Source organism: Schistocerca serialis, chromosome 6, assembly GCF_023864345.2.
Source record: "Schistocerca serialis cubense isolate TAMUIC-IGC-003099 chromosome 6, iqSchSeri2.2, whole genome shotgun sequence".
Lineage (NCBI taxonomy): Eukaryota > Metazoa > Arthropoda > Insecta > Orthoptera > Acrididae > Schistocerca > Schistocerca serialis.
In genome coordinates, this window is record NC_064643.1 from 191,927,553 (window position 1) to 191,940,291 (window position 12,739).

The 12,739-nt window shown below is 44.5% G+C and overlaps 1 protein-coding gene across 1 annotated transcript in view; it reads right to left on the bottom strand.

Annotated features, from left to right (window-relative positions):
- The window catches only part of LOC126484741 (UPF0605 protein CG18335), a 48,462-nt gene that overhangs the window by 3,692 nt on the left and 32,031 nt on the right, over nt 1-12,739 (bottom strand). Inside the window, exon 4 of the mRNA XM_050108336.1 lies at nt 6,312-6,442. Within this exon, the coding sequence (XP_049964293.1) occupies nt 6,312-6,442 (131 nt within the window). The remainder of the gene's footprint in view (nt 1-6,311; nt 6,443-12,739) is intronic.

Here is a 12,739-nt window from a genome sequence, read left to right on the forward strand (position 1 = left end):
CCTCCGATCAAGGAAAAATCTCTGGTAATATGGATAATCGAAACCTAATCCTCCGCATAGTAGTCAGGAAGGCTGACCACGAAGCTACAATCCTTCTACAGAAATCTTTACTTCAATTTGTCAAACGGCATCCCAAAATATGAGATCGGTAATTACCTGACAACCGAATTAAGGCAGTATGAAGGGGAAGACAATCATCAGAATCCGGCATTTAGTCGCCCAGGGAAGAATTGCTTCAAATACGGTCGAAACGCCGGTACCGTATTTCATACTGACGAGGCCCAATAGCGATAGCGATTTTATTCATACCGACACTGGCGGTTAGATCCTAAAACCTTATAAATGCTGTCCAATAACGAATGTCATTTTTAATTTTATAATAGAATACATAATTGATTTAAAAATTGATAGTATTATTGCGTCAGTTTGTAACATAAAGACTACGATTAAACATAGAACAAAGTATCAGGCAAATTTCCTCCACGGCTTCGTCTGCACACGTCCACTCTGTGTACAAAAGCCGGCCGGTGTGGCCGAGCGGTTCTAGGCGCTTCAGTCTGGAACCGCGCGACCGCTACGCCCGCAGGTTCGAATCCTGCCTCGGGCATGGATGTGTGTGATGTCCTTAGGTTAGTTAGGTTTAAGTAGTTCTAAGTTCTAGGGGACTAATGTCCTCAGATGTTAAGTCCCATAGTGCTCAGAGCCATTTGAACCATTTTGTGTACAAAATTTTTGGAGATTCTAGGGAAAAGTTCCGCTTGCATTTGACCCATGACACGTTTTATTTCTGTCTTTTCTGGTGGTTCGTGGATTGTTCAGATAAATGTAAAATTTTACATGCTCCCCCAGAAAAGTCACATGGTGTCGAATCACACGATCTCACCATTGCGAGAGATGAGACGAGCACGGAATCTTTCTCTCAGCGACATTGTTGTTTCCACATCATTGTGGCAGGTTGCCAATTCCGTTGGAACCATATACGTTCCATATTCAATTCTTACAATGACGACCACAAAAACCACGTGATCATGTGGCGATAACGATAACCAGTCATTGTCACTGCTTTCCCAGCCTTGTCTTCAAAAAAGTGTGGCTTATTTTAGTTAGCCTGCCCATAACTCGCACCAGACCGATTAAGAAACGTCTCACGGAACATGGGAGAATTCTCTGTGCTCAAATACAGTATGTTGTTTATTTACATAATCAATAATCTGTAAGTGTGCCTCATCATTGAACATTATTTTGTTATGAAAATCACTAGCCAATTCTGGTATTGCGAATACCCAATCGGCAAATGTTCGACGCTTCAAATGGTCCATCGGTTTCAGCTCTTGTGTTAGTTTGATGGTACAAGAATGCAATCGCAGATCTTTAAACTTGAATGCAAAATCCTTCTGGGAATGGCTAACTTTTGAGAACGGCGGCGAACCGAGCTCACGGGACTCCTGGCGACTGTCTCTCTGAGCCGGCCGGTGTGGCCGAGCGGTTCTAGGCACTACAGTCTGGAACCGCACGGCCGCTACGGTCGCACGTTCGAATCCTGCCTCGGGCATGGGTGTGTGTGATGTCCTTAGGTTAGTTAGGTTTAAGTAGTTCTAAGTTCTAGGGAACTGATGACCTTAGAAGTTAAGTCCCATAGTGCTCAGAGCCACTTGAGCCAATTCGGTCGAGTTTACCGCGCAGCTACAGGGCTCACGGACACAGCACTTGACTACCACGAGAGGTGGAGGGACCACGTGAGGAATTGGCACCAGTTCTACACCGTATACTGCGCTCTGAAGTGACCTGGGTACTCGGTTAACAACTGCTCTGCCACTCCGGCCGGCCTCGTTTAACAGGGTAACAAATATTTAGTTCAGTGAGCTTAAATTACTGGTCTTTCCTCATAGTTTATGCCTACTATTTCTGAGAGTTGCAAACATATTCACGTTGGCAGATTCTTTTTCTACTGTGATAAAATCTATGCAGGATTCTTGATTTTTCTTAAATTTTGCCTCTTGCACAATTCCAGAACTGCCTGTCTGGTACTTTTACTTACCTAGCACCATACTGGCCGTAGTCTAACACATTCTCAGTTTTCACTTCCTTTCTACTGTATGCTTATCTTGTCAGCTCTTTGGCTCCATGGGTTGTTGACACCACAATACGTTAAATTTGACTGCATTTTGACATCTTGCGGATTGTGTGGATGGTATTTGTCCGAAATTTAGATTGTATGACTCTAGTCTAACTGATTCTGCGCACTGTCACTTCTTCCTATAATTTCAGAAATTCCACAAAACAAATGGTTCAAATGGCTCTGAGCACTATGCGAATTAACTTCTGAGGTCATCAGTCGCCTAGAACTTAGAACTAATTAAACCTAACTAACCTAAGGACGTCACACACATCCATGCCCGAGGCAGGATTCGAACCTGCGACCGTAGCGGTCGCATTGTTCCAGACTGTAGCGCCCAGAACCGCACGGCCACTCCGGCCGGCCGAAATTCCACAGGTATGTTAAGTATTCCCTTTACCTCTTCCTCAAAGGTAACCTCGATTTCTTTTTCTATCTCATCATCAGGTAGTTGCTCCCCTTGTATAGTCACTCGATGTACCCTTTCTACTTATTCCTGCTCTCTCCTCAACATATAACTGTCTTAATGCCTTGCATTTTAATTCAGCGAAAGCAATTTTTACTTTTCTGTATCCTGAATCTACGATTCTTAGCTTTCCATTCTATTCAGTTTTGTCCAGTACTTCCTACAGCATTTTCTCTTTACCGTCTCTGCACTTCCTTTTAATTTCATTCTTAAGTGACTTATGTGCTGTGTACCATTGTTTTCTTGAACATATTTGAATTTCCTTCCTTCGTCGATCAATTGAAGTTCAGCATTTCTTCTGTTAGGCAAGGTTTCTTCTTTCAGTTTCTCTTCACTAATTCCTGCGACATCTGTACTGAGCATCTACTTTCATTTTAAAGATTTTCTAGTTTCTGTACTACTTCTCGACTCTTAGAATGTTACTCTTCGTCGATTTGTCAACCTTTTCCGCCTATCACCTCTCCTGGAGATCTGAATGGTGACCAATCCAAATTTTTAAAATTTTTATTTTTATTTTTTTTGGCCAATGGAGAAACGTCAACACCTTTGTGCGTCTTTATATACAGTGGTTTCAAGTTGCCTTCTTCGTCTTATTTTGTTGATAATTATTAATTATACTGTTTTTAGGAAAGTTTCTCACATTAAGGGGAATATGGAGCCGCGAACTTCTGGTCACTATCTCTCGTCCTCTTCCACAGGGCCGCTGGCAGAATGACTCCTTCTACTGGAAGTCTTGGGCTGCTATTGCTGCTTAATTTTTTTCAAAAGTTGCCCAGTGTTTGGGTTGAACCCGTGAGGTATGCTTATAACACATTTGCTGAATGGAATTAGATACGGGCCATGAAATGGACGACTGGGATGGTCGTCAAAGGCGTTACTGAGTTTAGTGTGCATCTTCCGCAGCTTGATTTCGTCTGTTAATGGCAGCTGCCGCCAATTAGGTTCGCGCACCTCTTTCTAACAAGATTACATGTAGTCACAGCTTTCGTCTTTCTTATGAACTGCTAACTGCTAACTGCTAACTGCTACATAGCGGAAAATTTCACTGAACGAAAGATCAATTATGAATCGCAAATCCTGCGGAGCTCGGGACAGTTGTCGTTACGTTCCTAGTACCTCACTTTTAACGCTCAACTTCGTGGTACACCTCGCTAAAAACTGCTCTGATGTCCCATTCCCATCAGATGTATCTATGAGCCAACTCTTCTTGAGCGCAGAATTTACCGGTAATATTTGACAGGTACTCTGGTCTGGTGGATCCAGAATACGAGTGACGTATGAACGCTTTTGGCAAAATTAGGCCAAGCAGTTCTACTAGCTGCCAAAACTGTGGATTTTTGAGTGTGTATTCGACTCCGTTTCGTATTTCCTGAAATTAAATAACACCTGTTGGCTAGGAAAAGCCACTTCTCTAACCAGACCGCTGCCTCAGCAGGCAACCATTACTGTAGTGATCAATAGCCGTAATAACTACAAGGCGGGCAAAAGAAAATTGGTCCCCTCTGCCGATAATATATATTGGGTTGCCTTTCCTCCTAGGAATGAATAAATTAGGGAAAAAAGGCGAATATGTTCCTTTTTAAGGGGGGTAGGACATCAAACGGGCCGACTTGGAGCAGGAGAGGCATCACTAGACATTTTAATTTCCAGTGTCTATACATTTACAAATAAATTCATAAAACTGTGTCAGCATCACCAGGAAGGATTCAGGATTCACACTCATTGCAGTGGAAGTTCGAAAACATAACAAAATAAAAATTTTTTGCGTGTGAAAATTCATTATTTTTTCACTTACTAATGGCTGTATTTGTTGCTATAGGTACACTTTTCTTCATAAGTTAGAGAGGTTCTTTGATGAATTTTGCACAGCATACAAACCATACAAAATTTATTTGTAAAAGTGTAGACAGTGGAAATTGAAATGTCCTGTGGTGCCTCTCCTGCTCCAAGTCGGCCCGTTTGACGTCCTGCCCCCCAATAACCTGAGATGCGGGAACCAGCTGCCTTATTCTGTTTTACTAAGCACCTTTAAAAATTTTCCTTGAAAGTTTGGCATGCGGAGATTTTACTCTCTTTATTACATGCAACTCATCTCTCACTCCCCAACTCTTCTAACTGTATGTCGTTCACACCCATTAGTGCATCGCTGTAAGTCCCCATTCACAGCCACTCCCACTTTCCCATTCTCACTCACTCATTCATCTCAACTTATTTTCATTACCTGTTTGTGTTTCTCTAGCTGTCACTGTATCCTGTCTCACACCCACAGCCTCCTGGGCTCTGTCCTTCTAGTACTGCCTCCTCTGACCGTCACCGTATACCTCTTGCTACCTGTTACAGCTACTATCTCATTCATTCCTTCCCATGGCTGCTGTTTCTTCTCACTGTCACTATCTCTCTGTTGCTCGTTGTCATTGTCATACACTCTGTCTCTCACTATCAATGGCTCCCACCTACTTCTAGGTTTCAACGTCTCTTTCTTTATTCCTCTCCCAATGACATTGTCTCCTTCACTTTTTCCCTAGAATTGTTCTATCACAGTTAACTATGGTCCAATGCCCGTGTGTCCCACTGTTTCTGTCACACTGTCATTTTCTCCTTTGCCGTTTCTGTACCACAACCACTGTCTACTATCTTTCATTGTTTATCAATCTTCCGTCTCTTTCCCACTATCAATGTTTCCTTTTCTCTGATGATAAAAAAGCGCGATGTGTTCGCTGCCAGAATTCTTAAGAAAATTTTTAAAGGTGCTGAGCAAGGTAGAACGTGGCAGCTGTAAACCAATTATTCACTCACTCTTTTATCAGAAGTATGTTTTGTGTTCGAAAAGGACGATTTTTCTCCTGGTTGCCTTCTTTTCCCTGCTACAGCAGGCCTTATCGCTAATATGGAAAGAACTTTTGGGTCAGTAAAATTTTAATAGTTTACTTACGTGAAAATGAGAGAGGGCAGAATTAATTTTACACATCATACCAGACTGCAAGTGCACAAAAATTTTCCATGCGCTACAGTACTACAACGTGGGGTTCAGAGAACTCTTCTGTTGATATCGGAGACTCTTTACAGTATATTTCTCCGTGATCCTTCACTTTAAAAAGGACGTTTTCGTCTGACACCACGTTTTACACGTACAGGTAGGGTAACTTTGAACCTGTATATCAAAAACTGACAAAAATATCAAGAAAGTTTTCAAGCTATTTCGAGATTGTTGTCTTACAAATACATCAAAAAAATTACACTCATTTCCTGCGCATAGCCGGCTCGGGCTTGGAACGAAAATAAGTTAAAAACCTCTTATTTGGAATTTCTAAGGAGCCGCCCGTGAAATAATGGTGCGTCCAAAACCTCCTTAAGGCCAACCACGAATGACAGCAGATGCAAAAAGGTCCAACAGATTTTCTCCATTTGTCTAAGCAGGAGGAAGTGTGTAGTATTCATACTTTGACCCTGTGATGGAAGATACTGACACAAAGACGATTCTTCTGCTAGGTATACAAATGATTCCGAGTCCAAGAGCTACCCAGAACGTTACCTTCCTTAAAACCCGAGAAATGAGCCCCGAAAGAATCGCGTTTTAATGCGTGGCGTTTTGGAACAAATAAGGTAGCGCACGTTGTCGCATCCGCAGCGATAAATAAAAAGTTCTCTCCTAAAACTATAGGTGTGTATATAGTAAAGCAGTTTTACTGGAGGAAAAGTGTGTTGGCTGAGCAGTGGTTGCAGTCTCACCTGACAGTCCTTCTCTGTGTCCTGCTGCTGCCGCCGCTTCCGGCGTTCGTACATCTCGGAGAGAGACTCCGTGGCCGCGACAGAGAAGCGCAGGCCGGGCTGCGCGCTGGTCGCCTCCCCGGGAACGTGGCCTGCACAGTTAAAGGCGCGCAGTCATCACTGTGCAGGTAATACTCCGAGACCACTGTCAGCAGCATCCACATTGTGGCTTTACACAGCCAATCGACAAGGAAACTGATAGTGCCGTTGTCTCTGAGACAGACTGGTTCCGTTGGCAAAATATTGTGTCTAACTTCTCGCCTACCTCTGCGCAAAGTATTATCTTCTACATCAACATCTATGTACATACGCCACAAGCAACTGTACGATCCTTGGCGGAGGGAACTCTGTACCACTAGTAGTCACTACCTCACCTGTCGTTGTCGCAAATAAAGCGACGAAAAAAATGACTATCTACACTGAAGAGCCAAAGAAACTGGTTCACCCACCTAATATCGTGTAGGGGCCCGCGAGCACGCAGAAGTGCCGCAGCACGACGTGACATGGACTTGACTGATATCTGACGTAGTACTGGAGGGATCTGACACCATGAATCCTGCAGGGCTGTACATAAATCCGTAAGAGTAACTGAGTGTGGAGATGTCTTTTGAACAGCACGTTGCAAGGCATCCCAGATAAGTTCAATAATGTTCATATCTGGGGAGTTTGGTGGCCAACGGAAGTGTTTAAACAGAGGAAGGAGTTCCTGGAGCCATTCTGTAGCAATTCTGGACCTGTGGGGTGTCGCATTGCCCAAGTCCGTCGGAATGCACAATGAACATAAATGGATGCAGGTGATCAGACAGGATGCTAACGTGCATCTCGCCTGTCAGAGTGGTACCTAGACGTATCAGGGGTCCCATAGCACTCCAACTGCACACGCCCCACACTATTACAGAGCCTCCACCAGCTTGAACAGTCCTCTGCTGACATGCAGGGTCCATGGATTCATGAGGTCGTCCCCATACCCTTACACATCCAGTCGCTCGATAAAATTTGATACGAAATCCGTCATGTTTCCCGTCATCAACAGACCAATGTCAATGTAGAAGCGCCCATGCGGGGTGTAAACCTTTGTGTCCTGCAGTCGTCAAGGGTACACGAGTGAGTCTTCGGCTCCGAAAGCCCATATCGATAATGCTCCGTCGGGTGCTTCGCACGCTGACACTTGTTGATGGACCAGCATTGAAATCTGCAACAGTTTGCGGAAGGGTTTGCAGTTCTGTCACACTGAACGCTTCTCTTCATTCGTCGTTGGTCCCGTTCTTGCAAGATATTTTTCCAGCCTCAGCGAAGTCGGAGATTTGATGTATACCGGATTCCTATTTTTACGGTACACTCGTGAAATCGTCATACGGGAAAATCCCCACCTCATCGCTACCTCGGAGATGGTGTGTACCATTGCTCGTGTGTCGGCTGTAACACTACGTTCAAACTCTCTAATATCTTGATAACCTACTACTGTAGCAGCAGCAGCCTATCTAACAACTGCGACAGACAATTGTTGAGGCGTTGCCGACCGCAGCCCCGTGTTCTGCCTCTTTACATACCACTGTATTTGAATACGTATGCCTACACCAGTTTCTTTTGCGCTTCAGTGTCTATACCTCCGTATGAGCCCGAATTTCCTCGCGGTCCCTGTGCAGAATATAAACAGGCGGCAGTAGAATTGTCCTGTAGTCAGCTACAAATGCTGGTTCTCTAAATTTTCTCAGCTGTGTTCTTCCAAAAGAACGTCGCCTTCCCTCCAAGGATTCCCATTTGATTTCCCGAAGCGTCTCTGTAATATCAGCGTTTTCTTCTAACCTAACGGTAACAAATCTAGCAGCCCGCCTCTGAATTGCTTCGATGTCTTCCCTCAATCAGCCCTGGCTCAGATCCCAAACACTCGAGCAGTACGCTAGAATAGTGGCAGTAGCCGGCAGCCTATATAAGGCCTCGTTTATGAACAAACAACAGTTTCCCAAAAACTGACCACTAAACCGAAGTTGACCATTCGCTTTCCCTACTAGAATCCTGACACGCTCGTTCCTTTTCATATCGCTTTGCAGCGTTATTCCTACTTGTTTAAATGAAGTAACTGTGTCAAGCAGTACACTACTAATTCTGTACTCGATCATTATGCGTTTGTCTCTCCTACGCATCCGCATTTACTTAGATTTTTCTACATTTGGAGCTAGCGCCAGTCACGACACCAACTATACATTTTGTCTAAGTCATCTGGTATTCTCGTACAGTCAAGCACCTCCACCACTTTCGCGTACACGACAGCATCATCAGCAAACAACCGCAGATTGCTACCCACCCTGTCCGCCAGATCGTTTATGTACACTGCTAGCCTTTAAAATTGCTACACCACCAAGGTGACGCGAAATTTAACCGACAGGAAGAAGATGCTGTGATATGCAAATGATCAGCTTTTCAGAGCATTCACACTAGGTTGGCGCCGGTGGCGACACCTACAACGTGCTGACACGAGAAAGTTTCCAACCGATTTCTCATACACAAACAGCAGTTGACCGGCGTTGTCTGGTGAAACGTTGTTGTGATGCCTCGTGTAAGAAGGAGAAATGCATACCACCACGTTTCCGACTCTGATAAAGGTAATATTGTAGCGTATCGCTATTGCGGTTTATCGTATCGCGACTTGCTGCTCGCGTTGGTCGAGATACAATGACTGTGAGCAGAATAGGGAATCGGTGGCTTCAGGAGGGTAATACGGAACGCCTTGCTGGATCCTAACGGCCTCGTATCACTAGCAGTCGAGATGACAGGCATCTTATCCCCATGGCTGTAACGCATCGTGCAGCTACGTGTCGATCCCTGAGTCAACTGATGGGGACGTTTGCAAGACAACAACCATCTGCACGAACAGTTCGACGACGTTTCCAGCAGCATGGACTATCAGCTCGGAGACCATGGCTGCGGTTATCCCTGACGCTGCATAACAGCCAGGAGCGCCTGCGATGGTGTACTCAAAGACGAACCTGGGTGCACGAGTGGCAAAACGTCGTTTCTTCGGATGAATCCAGGTTCTGTTTACAGCATCATGATGGTTGCATCCGTGTTTGGCGTCAACCCGGTGAACGCACATTGAAAGCGTGTATTCGTCATCACCGTACTGGCGTATGACCCGGCGTGATGGTATGGGTTGCCATTGGTTACATGTTTCGGTCACCTCTTGTTAGCACTGACGGCACTTTGACAGTGGACGTTACTTTTCAGATGTGTTACGACCCATGGCTCTACCTTTCATTCGATCCCCGCGGAATCCTACATTTCAGCAGGATAATGCACGATCGCATGTTGCAGGTCCTGTGCGGGCCTTTCTGGATGCAGAAAATGTTCGACTGCTACCCTGGCCAGCACATTCTCCCGATCCCTCACCAACTGGAAACGTCTGGTCAATGGTGGCCGAGCAACTGGCTCGTCACAACACGCCAGTCACTACTCTTCATGAACTGTGGTATCGTGTTGTTCTGGGTACTGATTTCTCAGGATCTATGCTCCCAAATTGCGTGAAAATGTAATCACATGTCAGTTGTAGTATAATATATTTGTCCAATGAATACCCGTTTATCATGTGCATTTCTTCTTGGTGTAGCAATTTTAACGGCCAGTAGTGTATACAGAGAATATCACACTTCCTTCGAGCACCATGTCAAATGCTGTTCGGGAATCTAGAAATGTGAAACCTGCCTGTGCCATCATCCCCAGTTCCCAATATTTCATGTGGGAAAATGGTAATTCGAGTTTCGCACGAGCGACGCTTTCTAAAACCATGTGGACAGAAGCTTTCCGATCTCAAGGACATTTGTTATATTTCAACTTAGAATATGTTCAAGAATTTCGCGCAGACCAACGTTAAGTATATTGATGTGAAATTTCTCGGATTCATTTTTTACCCTTCTTACATACAGAAGTCGAAATCGGCCCCTTACTTAGCTTTTACTCGTATTTACCACGAATTTCTCGCCGAGCACCAAGTCCCAAGCCACTGGAATAAAGCGCAGCTGGTTCCTATATATCAGAAGGGTAAGAGAATGGATCTGTAAAATTGTAGGCCTATTATCTTAATGCCAGATTGCTTTAGAAATCTTGAGCATGTTCTAAGTCTGGACATAAAAAAAAATCTTGAGAGATAAAATCTTCTGTCCGCAGAACAGTTGAACTTAGAAAGTATCACTCGTGCGATACTACTAAAACACAATATCTCTTCGCTTCCAGGAGAAATGCTGCTGTTAAAGAGAAATACTTCAAGCTGAATAGAGTCATCTAAGAGGGATGTGAGAGATTATAACAGATAGTAGCGCTAGTATCCGATGATAACTGCGTAGATGAAGAAATAAAAGGCAGGATTGCCGCGAGAAATGGAGCTTACTGCGCCATGATTAAGAATACTGCCACGTCTCCAGAGCAGAAATTGAAGGTTACTGTCTATCATACGGTTATAGGTCCGGTGATAGTGAATGGCTCAAAAACACGGACAATGACTGTGGCAGAAGAGGAGTTCCTGAGAAGATGGGAGAGAAAAATATTCAGACTGGTTTTTGCGCAAGTGGGCGAGTTAGGGTAATGATGAATACGGAAAAATAAGGAACTGATATAACTATACCGTTATGCTAACCTAGTTTCGGAAATCAGAAGGAACAGATTACGGAGGTTGGGCCATGTAGCGCGAACGTCGGAGGGTAGATCTGACAACAAGAACTACAGAGGAAATCCAGGTGGCAGAAGGTCCAAAGAAGGAGTACGGAAAGAATGATTGGATGATGTGAAGGAAGAAGTGAGAAAGAGAGTAAAAAGAAGATGGACGAAGCGTGCAGAAATTTGTCAAGACTGGGCTGCGATTGTCAGAGAGTTCAAGGCCCTACAGGGTCTGTACCGCCAAGGAGAAAGTAAACAAATCTGGAACCGCGCGATCGCTACGGTCGCAGGCTTGAATCCTGCCTCGGACATGGATGTGTGTGTTGTCCTTAGGCTAGTTAGGTTTAAGTAGTTCTAAGTTATAGGGGACTGATGACCCCAGATGTTGGTTCCCGGGTTCGATTCCCGGCGGAGTCAGGGATTTTCTCTGCCTCGTGATGGCTGGGTGTTGTGTGCTGTCCTTAGGTTAGTTAGGTTTAAGTAGTTCCAAGTTCTAGGGGACTGATGACCATAGATGTTAAGTCCCATAGTGCTCAGAGCCATTTGAACCAGCCCAGATGTTAAGTTCCATAATGCTCAGAGCCACAAAGAAAGTTAGCAAGCTCGAGCACAACTCAGCTTGCCCTGTCCTCATTTGACGTCCTGCGAATTATGGATGAAGTGCAACAGGCAGCTTCCATATTCCTAGATTTGTGGAATGCGTTTGACATGGTGCTCCACTATAGACTTTTGTACTGTTAACGGAAGTCCGAGCATACTGAGTAGATTTACAGGTGCGTAGGTAGCTGAGATAAAGTTTTAAGTAATACAATCCAGTACGTTGTTCTGGGCGGAGAGTGTTCATCAGAGACGAGGGTATCGTCAGTGGTACGTCAGGGGACATCTGATGGGACCGCTCTTGTTTTCTGTACACTTGAAAGCTCTCACAGACCGGGCGAGCAGTAGCTTGCGACTGTTTGCCACGACGCTGTCGTGAACGGGAAACTAAAGTTGTTGAGTGATTATAGAAGGATGCACGCTAGGTCAGTGGATGACTTCGGTTTGGTAGGTGAATTCTAAGAGAGTATTCTTCATGTATATAGGAGTCCACGTATAGAATAGCAGAGTAACCCATTCTTGAGTACTGCTCGAGTGTTTGGGATCCCAACTAGATCGGATTAAAGGAAGACTTCGAATCGATTCTTAGGCGTGCTGCTAGATACGTTACCGGTAGGTTCGATAAGCATGTGAATATTACGGGTATGTTTCGTGAACTCAAATCGGAAATCCTGGAAGGAAGACTACGTTCTTTTCGCGATGTACTGTTGAGAAAATCCAGAGAAATGGCTGATGGGTCGGACTTTAGAACGATTCTGCTGCCACAGACGTACATAGCGGGTAAGTAGAATGAAGTTAGGCTAAGAGAGATTATCAGTCGTACGGTAGCATACAGACAGTCGTTCTTCCCTGTTTCCACTTGCGAGTGAAAACGGAAAGGAAATGACAAGTTGTGGTACAAGGTACCCTCCACCATTATCCGTATGACGGCTTGCGAAGTATGTGTGTAGATATAGATGTAGATTAGGAAAAAGAACAAAGTGCATAGTATTAACCAAAACGATAGGCAGTTTACCGTCAGCACTTACAAACACAGGAGTCGAAATGTTAGGCAGAAGAAGTTATGACTAACACTCAAAAACCATATGCCCCAACACAAGGTAACGCTAGCCGAGAAGCCTTTCAGTGTATGTACAAAAGTATCA